General features: G+C 47.9%; 1 protein-coding gene across 1 annotated transcript in view; it reads right to left on the reverse strand.

Annotated features, from left to right (window-relative positions):
- The window catches only part of CALCR (calcitonin receptor), a 73,028-nt gene that overhangs the window by 28,548 nt on the left and 24,913 nt on the right, over positions 1 to 19,567 (reverse strand). Inside the window, exons 2-4 of the mRNA XM_038771590.1 lie at positions 13,372 to 13,462; positions 2,884 to 3,037; positions 989 to 1,099 (exon numbers count right to left, since the gene is read on the reverse strand). Of these exons, the coding sequence (XP_038627518.1) occupies positions 989 to 1,099; positions 2,884 to 3,037; positions 13,372 to 13,422 (316 nt within the window). The 5' untranslated portion in view covers positions 13,423 to 13,462. The remainder of the gene's footprint in view (positions 1 to 988; positions 1,100 to 2,883; positions 3,038 to 13,371; positions 13,463 to 19,567) is intronic.

A 19,567-nucleotide genomic window follows, 5' to 3' on the forward strand; every position in this document is an offset into this window, starting at 1 on the left:
GGGGATGGAGACTGTGAGCCCCACCTGGGACAGGGACTGGGTCCAACTTGATTTGCTTGTATCCACCCCAGCACTTAGTACAGTGCCTGGCACATAGTAAGTGCAAACAAACACCATCATTATTATAGTGATGATGATGATGGTGAAGACAGTGATGTGATGTCAGTGATGGTGGTACTGGTGATTTAGAGGTGTTGATGTTGATGATGGCGACATCTGGATTTCAATGTCGATATAATAATAATAATAATGATGGCATTTATTAAGTGCTTACTATGTGCAAAGCACTGTTCTAAGTGCTGGGGAAGTTACAAGGTGATCAGGTTGTCCCACTGGGGGTTCACAGTCTTAATCCCCATTTTGCAGATGAGGGAACTGAGGCACAGAGAAGTTAAGTGACTTGCCCAAAGTCACACAGCTGACACTTGGTGGAGCCGGGATTTGAACCCATGACCTCTGACTCCAAAGCCCCTGCTCTTTCCACTGAGCCACGCTGCTTGATATATGATTTTATGCTGCTCTTTGGTGCCCACAATGGGACAGGAAGAGCCAACAGGTCCCAGGGCAGCCCGGGTTCATTCAAACAGCCACAGATGCTCCAGCCCCTGATCCTCAGCCCGAGGACCTGAGGACCCTCCACTCTGTTCCCACCCCCGGGGACAGGGTTCCTGAAGGACAGCTCTCGGCGATGATCCCGAGTTGCAATGGTGCTCTCGGACCTCCACCTCAACCTCACCATGGGCAGAGAGTCCGGCCATGCAACCCTGTATCCTGGTGCTGTATCCCCCAGCCTCCCAGGGAGAACCCCAGATTGGATGGATGAATGGATGGGTGGGTGGATGGATGGGTGGGTGGATGGATGGATGGATGGATGGACGGACGGACGGGTGGGTGGGTGGGTGGATGGATGGATGGATGGATGGACGGACGGGTGGGTGGGTGGATGGATGGATGGATGGGTCGGTGGGGGCAGGCAGACGCTCCCTACCTGAAGGGTCGAAGTCTGGGAAGTAGTCTGGGCAGTTCTGGATGGAGACTCTCCCCGCAGGCGTGTCCCCCCAGCAAAGCCAGCCATCCCACGTCCGGTTGCAGAACAGCCCTGTCCATTCCGGGGGGAGAGACATGAGGCCCCGGGGAGAAAGTCAAGCCATTTAGAAGCATCACTCAGCCCCCGCCCGCTTATGCCTCCAAACCCTCCTGGGCTGTGCCCGTCTCCCCGACTCCAGCAGAAATACCCAACCATTGGAATCAAAGGACATGGGTTCTGGCTCCACCGTTTGTCTGCTGTGTGACCTTGGGCAAGTCACTTCACTTCTCTCAGCCTCAGTTAGCTGATCTGTCAAATGGTGATTAAGACTGTGAGCTCCACGTGGGACAACCTGATTACCTTGTATCTACCCCAGCACTTAGAACAGTGCTGGGCACATAGTAAGCACTTAACAATACCATTATAATTATTATTCTTAATTCTTAATAATTATTAAGCGCTTAGTACAGTGTTCTGCACACAGTAAGTGCTCAATAAATACGATTGATGATTATTCTTATTGGCCTCAAGGCTCATCTCCTTCCTTCCTCCATAGCTATGCTCCTCACCTGGTTCTCCCACAGCTCACACCCTTCCTTCCTATTCACTCAGCGCTTAATACATTGACTGGCAAATAGCAAGCACTTAACAAATACCATAATAATAATAATAATTATTATTATTACTTTGCCTTGCTTTAGCCTCTCCGCCTCTGTCTCCTGCCCAGAATACCCTCCCTCTGCAAACCTCCCTAATCACAGTTGGCCCCAGTTTCAGACCCTTTTTTATGATATTTATTAAGCATTTACTATGTGCCAGGCACTACAAGAAGCACTGAGGTGGATACAGGCTAATCAGGTTGGACAAAGTCCATGTCCCATATGGGGCTCACAGTCTTAATCCCCATTTCACAGATGAGGAAACTGAGGCCCAGAGAAGGGAAGTGACTTGCCCAAGATTACGTAGCAGACACATAGCAGAGTGGGGGTAAGAAACCAGGCCCTTCTGACTCCTAGCCCATGCACTTTCCACTAGGCCACATTGCTTCTCTTCTGCCATCCTGCCTCCTCCAGAAAGCCTTCCCCAATTAATGTCCATCCCCCCAAGGGACATCCAGCCAACAGCCTCTCTCAGCGCTTGTGTACATACCAATTTGCATATTTACTCATTTATCCACCTTTCCATATGTTCTTCATTACCCATTTCGTCTATTTTTTGCCTCCTCTTCCAACCATTTGTAAACAACATGTCTTCCTGTCGCCTCATTAGATTGTAAATTCATTGAGGGTAGGAATGATATCAACATACTGCAGGCACCCAGTACGGCACTCAGCACCCAATAGGTGCCCAGTACAGGTCTCCGCACACAGTAATAATAATGATAATAATAACGGTATTTTTTAAGCACTTCCTATGTGCCAAGCACTGTTCTAAGCACTGAGGTAGATACAGGGTAATCAGGTTGTTCCACATGGGGCTCGCATTTTTAACCCCCATTTTACAGATGAGGAAACTGAAGCACAGAGAAATTAAGTGATTTGGCCAAGGTCACCCAGGAGACAGGTGGCGGAAGCGGGATTAGAACCCACGTCCTCTGACTCACAAGCACGCGCTCTTTCCACTAAGCCACGCTGCTTCTCTGGTAGGTACCTGGTAGAGTGTTCTACACCCAGCGTGTGTCCAGTACAGTGCTCTGCACCCAATACACATCCAGTATAATGTTTTGGATCTAGGAGGCTCCCAGCGTGGCACTCTACACACTGCAGGTGGCCAGGACAGCGCTCTGCACGCGGTAGGTGCCCAGTACAGCCCGCCCCACCCAGTGAGCGGCTCCTTGCCGGCTGTTGTCCCTCTACCTTTTTCGCTGTTGGGAGGTTCCCGGTTCATCTTCTCGTAGCACTTGAACTGGGAATCTATGATCTTCTGGCGCTCCGGGGATTGGCGGCTTACCACGGCCACGAGCACGGGGTCCGTGTAGTTCACAGCGGACGATGGCCCCGGGGCCAGGCTCTGCTGGACAAGGACGGCGTGTGGGGCGGGAGGATGGGCGGGCGAGGGCAGGGTGGGCGTGGGCAGCGGGAACCACAGCTCCTGGACCTCAGACATGGCACTCCAAGGGTCCAGGTCTAACGAAGCCTTCATTTCCTTCACAACATCACTAAAGTCTGCCCTTTCATCTCCATCCAAGCTGCTCCCATAATAATAATAAGAATGATGGTATTTGTTAAGCGCTTACTATGTGCTAAGTGCTGGGGTAGATACAAGATTATCGGATTGTCCCACGTGGGGCTCACAGTCTTAATCCCCATTTTACAGATGTAACTGAGGCCCAGAGAAGTGAAGTGACTTGCCCAAGGTCACACAGCTGACTAGTGATGGAGTCAGGATTAGAACCCATGACCCCTGACTCCCAAGACCATGTTAATCCAGGCACTTATCCTAGCCTGCCTTGATTACTTTAGCAGCCTCCTTGGGACCACTCTGACCACCCAGAGTCCCATCTCTCCCCATTCCAGTCCACACTTCACTTTACCGCCTGGATCATTTTTCTGTAAAAACGTGCAGAACATGTCTCCCCACTCCTGAAGAACCTCCAGTGGTTGCCCATCCACCTCCGAATCAAATATAAATGCTTCACCACTGGCTTTAAAGCATTCAATCTCCTCACCCCCTCCTACATTACCGTACTGTTCTCCTACTACAACCCAGCCCGTACACTTCATTCCTCTGATGCCAACCTTCTCACTTTACCTCCATCTCATCTATCTCGCCGCCGACCTCTCGCCCTAGTCCTGCCTCTGGCCTTGAAAATCCTCCCGCTTCGTATCCGGCAGACAATTACTCCCCCCCCACTTCAAAACCTTATCGAAGGCCCATCTCCTTCAAGAGGCCTTCCCTGACTAAGCCCTCCTTTCCTCTTCTCCCACTCCCTTCTGTGCCACCTTGACTTGGTCCCTTTATTCACCCACCTTCCCAGCCCCATAACATTTATGTCCATATCTGTCATTTTACTTATTTCTATTAGTGCCTCTCTCCCCGTCTAGACTGTAAGCTCGTTGTGGACAGGAAAAAAGGCTCACCTCCTCCAAAAGACCTTCCTCTGGTCTAAGCCCCATTTTCCTCAGCTCCCCCTCCCCTCCCCATAGCCCCGACTCGCTCCCTTTGCTCTACCCCCCAAACACACAGCACTTACGTATATATGTATTCATTTATATGAATGCCTCTTTATTTGTTTTGCTGAGCATATATCGATAATTCTATTTATTTATATTGATACCATTGATGCCTATTTACTTGTTTTGATGTCTGTCTCCCCCCTTCTCAATCAATCAATCAATCATATTTATTGAGCACTTACTGTGTGCAGAGCACTGTACTAAGCGCTTGGGAACTACAAGTTGACAACGTATAGAGGCAGTCCCTACCCAACAGTGGGCTCACAGTCTAGAAGGGGGAGACAGAGAACAAAACCAAACATATTAACAAAATAAAATAAATAGAATAGATATGTACAAGTAAAATAAATAAATAAATAAATAAAGAGTAATAAATATGTACAAACATATATACAGGTGCTGTGGGGAAGGGAAGGAGGTGAGACGGGGGGATGAAGAGGGGGATGAGGGGGAGAGGAAGGAGGGGGCTCAGTCTGGGAGGGCCTCCTGGAGGCTTTCTCGACTGTGAGCCCATTGTGGGCAGGAATTGTCTCTCTTTGTTGCTGAATTGTACTTTCCAAGCACTTAGTACAGTGCTCTGCACACTGTAAGTGCTCAATAAACACAATTGAATGAATGAATCTATTGTACTCTCCCCAGCACTTACTATAGTGTCCTGTACATAGTAAGCACTCAATAAAGCACTCCTCTCCCCCTAGTCCCCCTCTCCATCCCCCCATCTTACCTCCTTCCCTTCCCCACAGCACCTGTATATATGCATATATGTTTGTACATATTTATTACTCTATTTATTTATTTATTTATTTATTTTACTTGTACATATCTATTCTATTTATTTTATTTTGTTAGTATGTTTGGTTTTTTTCTCTGTCTCCCCCTTTTAGACTGTGAGCCCAATGTTGGGTAGGGACTGTCTCTATATGTTGCCAATTTGTACTTCCCAAGCGCTTAGTACAGTGCTCTGCACATAGTAAGCGCTCAATAAATATGATTGATTGAATGATTGATAAATGAAATTGATTGATTTACTGATTGATTGAACAGTCTCCTGGCTCTGACCCCAGCACCCACCCAGCTGTCTGGCCTCTTCTATGGCCATGGGCTCTGGCCCCCGGCCCCCCGGGCCCCTTCCGGCCTGGCCACGGCCTCCACTACTTCCACCCCCGCCCTCCGCCATCCGTCTCCCTCCTCTTTGCTGAGGGGCTCTATTGTCTGAGTCTGAGCTTCACTCTGCATCCTGAAAAATTTTCCACTGTCCTTTTCACCCCATTTTAGCTCATCATGGAATAGTGTGACTTGGGAGTCCGAGGACTTGGCTTCTAATCCCGGCTCTGCCACTTGCCTGCTGGCTGACCTTGGGCAAGTCAGTGAACCTCTCTGGACCCCCATTTCCTCATCTATTCAATGCCTCTTCTCCCTCCTACTTAGACTGTGAGCCTATGTAGGACAGGGACTGTGTCTGACCTGATTATCTCGTATTTTCCCCAGGGTTTTCACATAACAAGTGCTTAATAAACATCACAATTATTTTTAACTATTCCTGCTGGGGCCCAGCCCACACACTTCACTCCTCTAACATCAGCCTCCCTCCATCCCTCCGTTGCTGCTTGGAGAAGCAGCGTGGCTCAGTGGAAAGAACCCGGACTTTGGAGTCAGAGGTCATGGGTTCAAATCCCGGCTCCTCCACTTGTCAGCTGTGTGACTTCGGGCAAGTCACTTCACTTCTCTGCGCCTCAGTTCCCTCATCTGTTAAATGGGGATTAAGACTGTGAGCCCCCCGTGGGACAACCTGATCACCTTGTAACCTCCCCAGTGCTTAGAACAGTGCATTGCACATAGTAATGAATTCTCTCTTTGAGCAGCACAACCCTTTGGGAAGGTAAAGGGGGACAATCTGCACCCCTCAGGGCAACCCAACCCACAGTGTGTGAGTGGTGGTGCCAGGATTAGGCCACCTGAATTCTAATCCTGGCTCTGCCACTGGCCTGCTTTGTGACCTTGGAAAAGTCACTTGACTTCTCTGTGCCTCAACTTCCTCAACTGTAAAACAGGGACCCGACATTCCTTCTGACAGCGGATCTCCTCTGGGAAGCCTTCACTGATTAGCCCCTCATCTCTTCACCCTGTATCCCCACCTCCTGTGTCCATACTCCTAAACATTGAGTTCTGACCACCCCCACTCCTTACCACACCTATGTCTAGATCTTTAAATACGGTTGCTCCCCCTCCCTATAATTTGCTTTCAGGTCTGTCTCCTCCACTAGATTTTAAGCTTCTTGAGGGTAGGGGTCATGTCTTCTAACTCTTTTTTACTCTCTCAAACATTCAGTACAGTGCTCTGCACACAATAAGTGCTCAATAAATATCATTGTTTGATTGATTTTGTCTCCCTCTCTGTCTCTCCCTTTCTATCTCATCTCCTCTCCCTGCCTTTCCCTCTGTCTCTGCCTCTTCTTTCCGTTCCCCACTCTGTTTCCCTCTCTTTGTCTCTCTTCTTCTCTAAGCTCCTGTCTCTTTCTCCCTCAGTCAATCAATCAATCAATCACGTTTATTGAGTACTTAGTACATTCAGAGCACTGTACCAATCGCTTGGGAGAGTACAATGCAACAGAATTAGCAGACACGTTCCCTGCCTATAAGGATCTTAGAGTCTCCCCCTCTCCGTCTTATTATCCCTCTGTCTATCTCCCTGCCTCTACGTATTTTTATGTATATGTATGAAGAGCACCCATCTCTATGGATCATTTCTACTTTGCAAAATAAAATGAATAATTTCATTTCCTACTACAAATTCCACAGTGAAATGGAATATTTGGGCTAAGCTCTCCACCCCATTGGAGCCAACATAAGGGATGATTGATTTTTAACATCTGTATCTTTTCATGGACCTTGAAAAGGTGATTTAGCTGTGTCTCTCTCCTTCTCTGTCTCTCTGTCTCTCTCCTCCTGTCCATAGCTCTCTCATTTTTATTTCTCTCTCCTGTTCCTGGCGAACATAGTGTTCTGCAGTCTGAGACACACTCATTCTGCCCACAGGGATTCCTTTGAAAACTGAGACCTTTGACCTGCTGTTTCTTGGAACCAGCCGCCTGTAGATGACAGCACAGCTGAGTCCCTCGGGTCCTTCTTTGGGGTGCTAATTTTCCTGTGCCTCCCCCTGTGCCTCAAGTATCCTCTTTCCCAAGGCATGCCCCGAAATCTTGCACAAATGCCTCCGTCCTCAGCCTCGAATGTTGATCTAATCTTTACCGCTTGCCTTTTTTCCCAGGAGCTGATGAAGAGTTATGAATCCATTTCCTCCCCAGATAATGATAATTATGGCATTTTTTCAGTGCTTTCTGGGTGCCAAGCCTTGTCCTTAGCACTGCGGTTGGTGCACAAGAATCAGATTGGACCCAGTCCCTGCCCTACCCTGGGCTCCCCATCTCAGGGGGACGGAGAGCGGAGATCTCATCCCCATTTTACAGATGAGGTCACTGGGGCCCAAAGAGGATAAGAGACTTGCCCAAGGTCACAAAGCAAGCTGGCGGATGAGGCAGGACCAGACCCAGAGGCTCCCGATCCCGGCTCTGAGCACTGACCGCTACCAAGATCTCTCACTGGGTATTTAAATTCTGCCTCCTGCCAGACAGCTGTTGGGGGGTAGTCATTCATTCAATCCTATTTATTGAGCGCTTACTGTGTGCAGAGCACTGTACTAAGATGTACTAAGTCCCTATCAGCCACCCCCATGTGTCCCGTCAGACTCATAGTGCCATCCTCACTCCACAGAGTGGGAGTCAGCCAGTCTCTGCAGCCGGCCAGGAAGGGTGGAGACGGGATGAGATACCCACTAATGGGAGACACAGAAACAGCCCCTTATTTCAATAAATCCCAGACCTCCATAATAGTGGTGGGCTTTCTGAGTGGGCTAGGAGCCCCCTTCCATACCCCTTTTCCTCAGCTTCCCTTCCCTTCCACATCACCTCGACTTACTCCCTTTGCTCCTCCCCCCATTGCCCCCTCCCCACAGCACTTAGATTTAAATGTATATATCTATAATTCTCTTTATATCGATGCCTGTTTACTTGTTTTGTTTTACTTGTTTCTAGACTGTGAGCCCGTTGTTGGGTAGGGACCATCCCTACACGTTGCCAACTTGTAGTTCCCAAGCGCTTAGTAAAGTGCTCTGCACACAGTAAGTGCTCAATAAATACTATTGAATGAATGTCTGTCTCCCCCCTCTAGACTGTAAGCCCATTGTGGACAGGGATTATCTCTATTGCTGAATTGTACTTTCCAAGAGCTTAGTACAGTGCTCTGCAAACAGTAAATATGACTGAATGAGTGAATGTATGAACTAATCAATCAATCAATCAGTCATATTTATCCGGTGCCTGCAGTGGGCAGGGCCCCATACTTGGCAGTGGGGAGAGCAGGAGACAGGGGCGGACACCACTCCTGGCCTCAAAGAGCTTCCAGTCCAACTGAATTCCAGAATGTCACCTCTTAGACTGTGTACAGTCAATGGTCTTTGTTCTCAGTGCCCACTGAGAACAGGGCCCTCTACTAGGCAGTTGTGTGAATGCAAAATGAGCCAAATGTTGGTAATAATAATAATAATAATAATAACGGTATTTGCTAAGCACTAACTGTGTCAAGCACTGTTCTAAGCACTGGGGTAGATACAAGCTAATCAAGTTGGACAGAATCCCTGTCCTACATAGGGTTCACTATCTTAATACCCATTTTGCAGATGGGGAACTGAGGCCCAGGGAAGTTAAGTGACTTGCGCAAGGTCACACAGCAGACAAGTGACTGAGCCAGGATTAGGACCCAGGTCCTTCCGATTCCCAGGCCCGGGCTCTGTTTCCCATCATCATCATCATCAATCGTATTTATTGAGCGCTTACTGTGTGCAGAGCACCGTACTAAGCGCTTGGGAAGTACAAGTTGGCAACATATAGAGACAGTCTATATATTCCCAGAGTAGGTCCCTGTTCTCTAAAGCTCTACAAGATAATGAACTTCCAAAGCCACCCAGCCTAGGATTTTGCTCCCAATCCAGACTTGATCCGTCCAGCCCAGGGCTCTGTGTCCAAGAGTGGCATGGAAATCCTTGGAGGAACCGTGTGTTGGTCGCCCTCCTGGACTCCCCACATCTCATTCATTCTACTGATGTTACATACTGGGAAGCAGTGTGGACCAGTGGATAAAGCTTGGATCTAAGAGCCAGAGGATCTGGGTTCTAATCCTGACTCCACCATTTACCTGCTGTGTGACCTTGGGCAAGTCACTTAACTTCTCTGGGCCTCAGTTTCCTCAAGTGCAAAATGGGGATTCAATAGCTGTTCTCCCTCCTACTTAGACAGTGAGCCCCATGTGGGACCAAAACTATGTCTGGTTTTATTAACTTATGTCTCCTCCAGTGCTTAGAACAGTGCTTGACACATAGTAAGTGCTTAACAAATACCATTACAAAAACCCCTGAAGATTGAAAAAATGCTAGGGTGACTCTGATTATCTATTCCAGGTTCTGGATTTAGGAAAAAAAATGCTCATTATCTCGGGGAAAAATTCATCAAAGCTTATCAACCCTGAGATTCTTTCAGCTGGCAAAGGATCTGTGAAGGCTCTCTGTCCTTCCATCCATCTGTTGGTCCGTTCATCTACCCATTGGGAGAATATTCCCCTCTGCAGGTTCCCAGGGCAGATTTATTCCAGCTTAGCCTGTCTGTCTGCTGGGGCCTTCATTTCCCAGGAATTGTAACAGGGAAGAGAGAAGGGGTGAGGAGAGTGGAGGGGGGAGGTGTGAACAGTGGGGGAGACGATCTCTCCAGGAGAAGGGAGGGGGAGAAGAAGGGAGGAGGGAAGGACTGAGGAAGAGTTGCGGAGGGGTGGGGGGCGGGGGAAAAGGATCTCTCCAAGAGAGGGGAGGGAAGGAGGGAGGGAAGGAGGAAGGAAGAGGTGCAGGGGAGACAATCTCTCCAGGAGAGGGGAAGGGGAGGGGGAGAGAAGAACAGAGGAAAGGGAGGAGAGGAGATGGCAGGGATGAGGAAGAGTGAGGGGGAATGATCATTCCAGGGAAGGGGAGTGTGGAGAAGATGAAAAGAAGGGGAGGGGACAGCAGGGGTGGTGAAGAGGAGGGAGAGATGATCTCTCCAAGAGAGGTGGGGGCGAGAAGAGAGGAAGGGGGAGGAGAAGGTGGGGAAGAAGAAAGGGAGGGGAGGGGACAGCAGAGGTGAAGAAAAGAAAGGGAGATGATCTCTGCAGAAGAAGAGGAGGGGAGAGGAAAGGGGAAGGGGAGAGGATGGCAGGAGTGGGGAAGAGCTGAGGGGAGGTCATCACTCCGGGTGGCTATTGTGGATTCAGAATTTCCTTGCCCAACAATTGGCCAACAGGGGTCCGGACCAAAGTCTGCGTGAGTGTCTTCTCCGGGTTGAACCCGGCACTGGAGAATCGTAAATCTCCCCGGCTCCTCTGGGCCAGCGCGGCCCCCGTTACACCCCGCTTCAGTCCAGCCAGACCTCCGCCACTCCCCTCCAACCAGCCTGGCCCCAGCCGTGTCCCCCTTTTGTTTGTTTGTTAATGGTATTTATTAAGTGCTTACTATGTGCCAGGCACTGTTCTAAGCACTGGGGTAGGTACGAATTGATCAGGTTGGACCCAGACCCTGTCCCAAATGGGGTTCACAGTCTTCATTCCTATTTGACAGATGAGGTAACTGAGACCCAGAGAAGTGAAGTGACTTGCCCAAGGTCACACAGCAGACAAGTGGAGGATCTGGGGTGAGAACCCGGGTCCTTCTGACTCCCAAGCCCATGCTCTATCCAGTAGGCCACGCAGCTTCTCCATCCAGCCTGGCCCCCGCCATGTCCCTCTGTCCAGCTTGGCTGCCCAACTGGATGATGGCCAACCTCCCCTGATGCCGGCCAACCTCCCTGGATACCGTTCCCTGTGGTCCCTTGTATGGTGGTTTAGTAGCTGTAGATGTGATGTCACACCGAAAGCTCGAGTAAATGATGTCACACATGATGACCAAACCACCATACTTTGGGTGGCTAGGCAGTGAGGGTGGGGGCTTTGGACCCCCATTGTCTGGAGGGAATGGAGGGAGGGAGGGGTCTGAGAGCACCACGGGGCCCTGATGGGGATTCAGTCTCCCATCAGGGCACTGGGACCCTTGGAAAATGGTGGTCTGACTGCTTGGACACCTTGGACAACTAGCTACTTGGAAAGTAATGGACCATCCAAAATCCTGGGAGTCAGAAGGAATTGGGTTCTACTACCGGCTCCGCCACATGTCTGCTGTGTGACCTTGGGAAAGTCACTTCACTTCTCTGGGCCTCAGTTATCTCATCTATAAAATGGAGAAGCAGCGTGGCTCAGTGGAAAGAGCACGGGCTTTGGAGTCAGAGGTCAGGGGTTCGAATCCCGGCTCCGCCAAATGTCTGCTGTGTGACCTTGGGCAAGTCACTTAACTTCTCTGAGCCTCAGTTACCTCATCTGTAAAATGGGGATTGACTGTGAGCCCCACGTGGGACAACTTAATCACCTTGTATCCTCCCCAGCGCTTAGAACAGTGCTTTGCACATAGTAAGCACTTAACAAATGCCATTATTATTATTATTATTATTATTAAGACTGTGAGCCCCATGGGGAATAGGGACTGGTTCCAACCTGATTAACTTGTATCTATCCCAGTGCTTAGAACAGTGCCTGGTACATAGTAAGCACTTAACAAGTACCATAATAATAATTATTATTACTACCCTAATTTTTTTATGGTATTTGTTAAGTGCTTACTATGTGCCAAGCACTGTACTAAGCACTGGGGTATATACACACTAATCGGGTTGGATGCAGACCATGGACACAGTCCATGTCCCAAGCAGCCTGGCTTAATGGAAAGAGCCAGAGCTTGGGAGTCAGAGGTCATGGGTTCTAATCCCGGCTCTGCCACTGATCAGCTGTGTGACTTTGGGCAAGTCACTTGCCTTCTCTGGGTCTCAGTTACCTCATCTGTAAAATGGGGATTAAGACTGTGAGCCCCATGTGGGACCACCTGATTACCGTGTATCTACTCCAGTGCTTAGAAGAGTGCTCAGCAAATAGTAAGCACTTAACAAATGCCATCATTATTATCCAGCGCTTAGAACAGTGCTTGGCACATAGTAAATGCTTAACAAACACCATCATTATTATATGGAGCTCGCAGTCTCAATCCTCATTTTACAGATGAGGGAACTGAGGCTCAGATAAGTAAAGTGACTTGCCCAAAGTCACACAGCAGACAGGTCATGGAGTGGGATTAGAACCCAGTGCTCTTTCCACTAGGCCATGCTGATTTCTCCCTTCTCCATCCCTTATTCTCCCCTCAGGGTCCTAGCAAATGAGGGAAGCAGCATGGCTCGGTGGAAAGGAGCCAGGGCTTTGGAGTCAGAGGTCATGGGTTCAAATACCGGTTCTGCCAGTTGTCAGCTGTGTGACTTTGGGCAAGTCACTTAGCTTCTCTGGGCCTCAGTTACCTCATCTGTAAAATGGGGATTAAGACTGTGAGCCCGCCCGTGGGACAACCTTGTAACCTCCCCAGTGCTTAGAACATCATCATCGTCATCATCAATCGTATTTATTGAGCGCTTACTATGTGCAGAGCACTGTACTAAGCGTTTGGGAAGTACAAATTGGCAACATGTAGAGACAGTCCCTACCCAATGGTGGGCTCACAGTCTAAAAGGGGGAGACAGAGAACAAAACCAAACCTACTAACAAAATAAAATAGACAGAATAGATATGTACAAGTAAAATAAATAAATAAATAAACAGTGCTTTGCACATAGTAAGCGCTTAATAAATGCCATTTAAAAAAAACCATCCAGCACCCCTGACTAGTCTCTCTCCATCCCTGACTTCTTCTCAGTGATTCACCACAGACCGGCCCAAACCTCTGATTCTCTCCTCCACATCCCTGACTCTCCCCTCTGTGAGCCAGCACGGACCATCCCACGCCCCTGCCTCTCCCCTCCCCATCCCTGCCTCTCTCCCAGTGACCCAACAAAGATTATCCCACACCCCTGCCTCTCCCCTCTCCATCCCTGACTCTCCCTCCAGCGAAGCCAACCCCAGTGACTCTCTGTTCTCCATCATCCCCGTCTCCAGACCCCTGCGATCAGTCCTTCCCGCACTTACAATGAGGATCAGGGTCGCGTAGAAACAGCTGGGCAAGGCTGGTCTGTCCATGGCTGGGCGATTCCGCTAAGGATCCAGGCTGCTGGTGGTTCTGGGAACGACATAGGAATTCATTTATCCATTCAATCATATTTATTGAGTGTCCACCGTGTGCAGAGCACTGTACTAAGTGTTTGGGAGAATACAACTATAAGCAGACAGGAATCTTAGTTACCAGGAGGGAGGTGCCTTTCCTACCTGCTTCTACTGGTAGAAACAGTAGACTGTGAGCCCACTGTTGGGTAGGGACCGTCTCTATATGTTGCCAACTTGTACTTCCCAAGCGCTTAGTACAGTGCTCTGCACACAGTAAGCGCTCAATAAATACGATTGATGATTGATGATGATACTGCAATCAGTTAATCAGTCAATGCACAGAATTGACTGACTGCCCATCGAAATAATAGTAATAAGAACTGTGACAGTCATTAAGTGCTTACCATGTGCCAAGCACTGTACTCAGCGCTGGGGTAGATATAAGCTAATCAGATTGGACGCAATGCAGAACAGTGTATAAATGCTTGGGAGAGCTTAGAACAATAGTGTTAGTAAAACACAATCCCTGCTGTCAAGGAGCTTAGTCTACAAGAGCACTGTACTAAGTGCTTGGAAGTGTACAACAGAGAACAGTAGAGTTGTAAATGTGATCCCTGCCCTCATACAATCTTCTGTATGCAGAACACTGTATTAAGTGCTTGGAGAATCCGATAGAGTTAGTAGACATGATGATAATAACAATAATGATGGTATTTGTTAAGTGCTTACTATGTTACAAGCACTGTACTAAGGGCTGGGGTAGATATAAGGTAATCGGATTGTCCCACGTGGGGCTCACAGTCTTAACCAGTCTTAATCCCCATTTTACAGATGAGGGAACTGAGGCAAAGAGAAGAGAAGCAGTGTGGCTTAGTGGAAAGAGCACAGGCTTGGAAGTCAGAGGTCATGGGTTCAAATCCCGGCTCCAACACTTGTCAATTGTGTGACTTTGGGCAAGTCACTTAACTTCTCTGTGCCTCAGTTACCTCATCTGTAAAATGGGGAATAAGACTATTAGCCCCACGTGGGACAGCCTGATTACCTTGTATCTACCCCAGTGCTTAGAACAGTGCATGGCACATAGTAAGCACTCAACAAATACCATTATTATTATTATTATTATTATTATTATTATTATTATTAAGTGGCTTACCCAAGATCACACAGCAGTCAAGTGGCAGAGCTGGGATTAGAACCCATGATGTCTGACTCCCAAGCCTGTGCTCTTCCCACTTCTGCCCTCAAAGAATTTATAGTCTATTGTGCGCAGAGCACTGTACTGAGCCTTTGGGAGAGTACGATAAAGTTAGTAGACATAAGTTCCTTGAGGGCAGAATCATGTCTACTACTACTACTACTAATAATAATGGTATTTGTTGAATGCTTACTACGTGCCACACACTGTTCTAAGCACTAGGGTAGATACAAGGTAATCAGGCTGTCCCATGTGGGGCTCACAGTCTTATTCCCCATTTTACAGATGAAGTAACTGAGGCACAGAGAAGTTAAATGACTTGCCCAGAGTGCTGTGGGGAGAGCACTGTACTGAGTGCTTGGGAGAGTACAATAGAGTTAGTAGATATGGATCTCTGCTCTCAGGAATTTATAGTCTACTGCGTGCTGAGCACTGTACTAAGCACTTAGAAGAGTACAGTAGAACAATGAAAAGACATATTTCCTTCCCACTGAGTGCTTGGGGGAGTACAATAGAGTTAGTAGCCATGACCCCTGCCCTGAAGCAGCTTAAAATCTTGTGGGGAGGGGAACTCAGAAAGGAATCACAGGTAGGAGGATGGTGAAGGATGGGGAGCTCTGCACATAGTAAGCGCTCAATAAATACGATTGATGATGATGATGATGGGGAGGTGAATATGAATTAGTGCCTAAGTAAGAGGACTTGTAATACAGATACTCAAGCGCTTAGGTGACTTGGAAGGACTGAAGTGGCAGATGTGGGAGAGAGGGTGAGAAGATGAAGAAGCAGCGTGGCTCAGTGGAAAGACCCCAGGCTTTGGAGTCAGAGGTCATGGGTTCATATCCCGATTGTTGGCTGTGTGACTTTGGGCAAGTCACTTCACTTCTCTGGGCCTCAGTTACCTCAACTGTGAAATGGGGACAAAGACTCTGAGCCTCCTGTGGGACAACCTGATCACCTTGTAACCTCCCCAGCGCTTAGAACAGTGCTTTGCACATAGTAAGTGCTTAATAAATGCCACTATTATTATTATTATTATTTTTAAGATGAGAGATTCATCAGGGACAGCCTTCTGGAGAAGCTGGGATTTGGGGGGAGTTTTGAAGATGGGGAGAGTGGTGGTCGGCCAGGTGTGAAAGGGGAGGAAATTCCAGGCCAGTGGAAGAGTGTGGCCAAGGGGTTGGTGGCGGGGGAAGATGAGAATGAGGCACAGTGAGTAGGTTGGGTTGAGAGGAATGAAAAATGTAAGCTGGAGTATAGTGGGAGAAGAGTGCAGAGAGGAGAGAACTGATTGTTTTGCCTCCCAGCCAGTGGTCAGGAGTCAGGGTTCCCAAATCCCAACTTGAGTTCAAGTCAGTGATCTTGTATCCCCTAGCAACCCTGGGAGATGGCCTGGAGACAGGTGGGGGAGTTGTCTCTCCCTTTTACTGATGACAAAATTGACCCCAGGACACAATAATAATGTGGTATTTGTTAAGGGCTCACAATGTGCCAGGCAGTGTACTAAGTGCTGGGGTGAATACAAACAAATCAGGTAGGGCGCAGTCCCTGTCCCGCATGGGGCTTACACAGATGAGGGAACTGAGGAACAGAGAAGTGAAGTGATTTGCCCAAGGTCACACAGTGGAGAAGTGGCGGGGCCAGGATTTAGAACCCATGATTTTCTGATTCCCAGGCTCGTGCTCTATTCACTACACTACGGGTCCCTGCCATGCGGAATTGCTTCTCCACACAGGGATAGTGTCTCTCTCCTCTTCCTCCCTACTCTCTCCCTCCTCCTTCCCCTCTCCTTCAGGAAGCAGCAAAGGTGGGATTGAGAGAGGCTGGAATTAACGAAGTATAAATTTAATTAGGATGACCTGAGTGTTCTAATCAGTGTAATTTTCCATGCAGGATTGGAGGCTGAAACTGTGGAAAATAAAAAGGCAGCCACCCACAGCCACCCACTGCCACCCACGACCACCTACTTCCACCCAACCAGCCAGGACCTGGGGGTGGAGGCAGCAGACAATAGGGAAAAATGGGACTGAACCAGAGGAGGAACAACTGGTGGGGGGGCTGGAGGGGGTGAGGATCGTGGGAGGGGGGCATTGCCCCCGCTGAGTCTCTGAAGAGTTTATGGGGAGAAACAGGAATCTGGCCAGCAGATCTCCAGGCTCACTGAGGGCAGAACTAGAGAAAAAGGGATTGACCCAAGGCTGGAGAGATTTTGACTGGACCTTCAGCTGAGATGTAGTATTTATTTATTTATTTATTTTACTTGTGCATATCTATTCTATTTATTTTATTTTGTTAGTATGTTTGGTTTTGTTCTCTGTCTCCCCCTTTAAGACTGTGAGCCCACTGTTGGGTAGGGACTGTCTCTATATGTTGCCGACTTGTACTTCCCAAGTGCTTAGTACAGTGCTCTGCACACAGTAAGTGCTCAGTAAATACGACTGATTGATTGATTGATTGATGTAGTAATGGTCTAGTCGATAGAGCCTGGGACTGGGAGTCCGAGGACCTGGGTTCCAACCCCGGCTCTGCCATATGCTTGCTGTGTGACCTTGGGAAAGTCCATTCATTCATTCAATTGTATTTATTAAGTGCTTACTGTGTGCAGAGCACTGTACAATACAACGATAAAAAATGACATTTCCTGCCCACAATTCATTCATTCATTCATTCAATCGTATTTATTGAGCGCTTACTGTGTGCAGAGCACTGTACTAAGTGCTTGGGAAGTACAAGTTGGCAACATGTAGAGACGGTCCCTACCCAACACCGGGCTCACAGTCTAGAAGGGGGAGACAGACAACAAAACAAAACATATTAACAAAATACAATAAATAAATATGCACAATGAGCTCACAGTATGTGCCTCAGTTACCTTACCTGCAAAATGGGGACTAAATCCCTGTTTTCTCTCCTACTTGGATTGTGAGTCCCATGTGGGACAGGGACTGTGTCCAACCTAATTAATTTATACCTTCACCAGTGCTTAGGACATTGTTTGACACAGAGTAAGTGTTTAACAAATACCATAAACAACCCCCACAAAAATGTAGAAGGAATAACTTTTTGATTCTCATGTGAACGGCAAGGGGGATGCCAAGATACTCTCTATTCTGGAAGAACTGTGAGGAAACAACACAAACTATCTGTCATCGACATCATGATCTGTCATTATTATCACAAGAATCAGCTGGGAGAGCAGTGTACCAGACTCCTACTTTGTGCAGAGTGCTGAAATGGATGTCTATTGTTTGCAGGGAGCTGTTCTATGTACTACTGTGTTCATCATCATCATCATCAATCGTATTTATTGAACGCTTACTGTGTGCAGAGCACTGTACTAAGCGCTTGGGAAGTACAAATTGGCAACATATAGAGACAGTCCCTGCCCAACAGTGGGCTCACAGTCTAAAAGGGGGAGACAGAGAACAAAACCAAATATACTAACAAAATAAAATAAATAGAATAGATATGTACAAGTAAAATAAATAAATAAATAAATAGAGTAATAAATATGTACAAACATATATACATATATACAGGTGCTGTGGGAAAGGGAAGGAGGTAAGATGGGGGGATGGAGAGGGGGATGAGGGGGAGAGGAGGGAAGGGGCTCAGTCTGGGAAGGCCTTCTGGAGAAGGTGAGCTCTACTGAGTGTCTACTATGTGCAGAGCACTGAATAACAATAATAATAATAATAACACTAATAATTATGGTATTTGTTAAGCACTTATTATGTTCCAGACACTGTACTAAGCGCTGGGGTGGATACAAACAAATTGGGTTGGACACAGTCCCTGTCCCATATGGGGCTCACAGTCTCAATCCCCATTTTACAGATGAGGTAACTGAGACACAGAGAAGTGAAGTGACTTGCCCAAGTTCACACAGCAGGCAAGTGGCAGAGCCAAGATTAGAATCCAGGTCCTTTTGACTCCCAGTCCCGTGCTCTAACCAATATGCCATATTGATTCTCTGACCTGTGTCTACTGTGTGACAGGGCTGTAGTGAGCACTTAGGAGCATGTGAGAAGAGCAACAGACACAATGTTTTTAGACTGTGAGCCCACTGTTGGGTAGGGACTGTCTCTATGCATTGCCAATTTGTACTTCCCAAGCGCTTAGTACAGTGCTCTGCACATAGTAAGCGCTCAATAAATACGATTGATGATGATGATGATACAATCACAGAGCTTTCTTTCCAGCAGGGGAAAGCTGATCATGGAAGGGTGGGGGCAGGAAGCCCTTCTCAGGCTGGCCTCTGAATTCACCTTCCTGTCCGAGACGAGACCCGTAAGGGAGGGAATGCCCTCCAATGAAAAGCGAGCTTAAATGAGAACAGCGGGAACTTCATCTTTCCTGGGAGCTCCCCCTAAAATTAGAGTTTCCTTCCCGGCCTCACTGGTGGCCTGGAAGACAGACGGAGCTGATGCTGAATTAGCAATAGATTCAAAACCGAAATGATGGATATTATTTCTAATTGCGTTCTGTATGGATTACAATGCTGGCAATTATGCCTTAAATGCAAATTTCACAATGGATCAAAATAACTTGGGAGAAAAGCTCAGCCTTGGACGGTTAGAAGTATAGCATCTCGGATAGATTTTAAACAAAGCGAAACACAAAGAAAGGTTACTACGAAATTAACTTTGATAAGATCATCAGATCATGAATGACGCTGTCCTCGGTCAGCCCTGAAGGCCCTGAGCCTGGGACTCTGAACGATCAATCATCAATCAATCAGTGGCATGTGGTGAAGGCTTACTGTGTGGGGAGCACTGTACTAAACGCTTGGGAGAATACAACAGAGTTTGTAGTTACCTCAGGGCCATTGGGAGGAACAATGTACTGGTTGTCCTGGACACAGGCCTATGTTAAGGATGGACCCAGTGTGGACCATCCAACACCCCTAACTCTCCCCTCTCCATC

This window comes from Tachyglossus aculeatus, chromosome 2, assembly GCF_015852505.1.
Source record: "Tachyglossus aculeatus isolate mTacAcu1 chromosome 2, mTacAcu1.pri, whole genome shotgun sequence".
Taxonomy (NCBI): domain Eukaryota; kingdom Metazoa; phylum Chordata; class Mammalia; order Monotremata; family Tachyglossidae; genus Tachyglossus; species Tachyglossus aculeatus.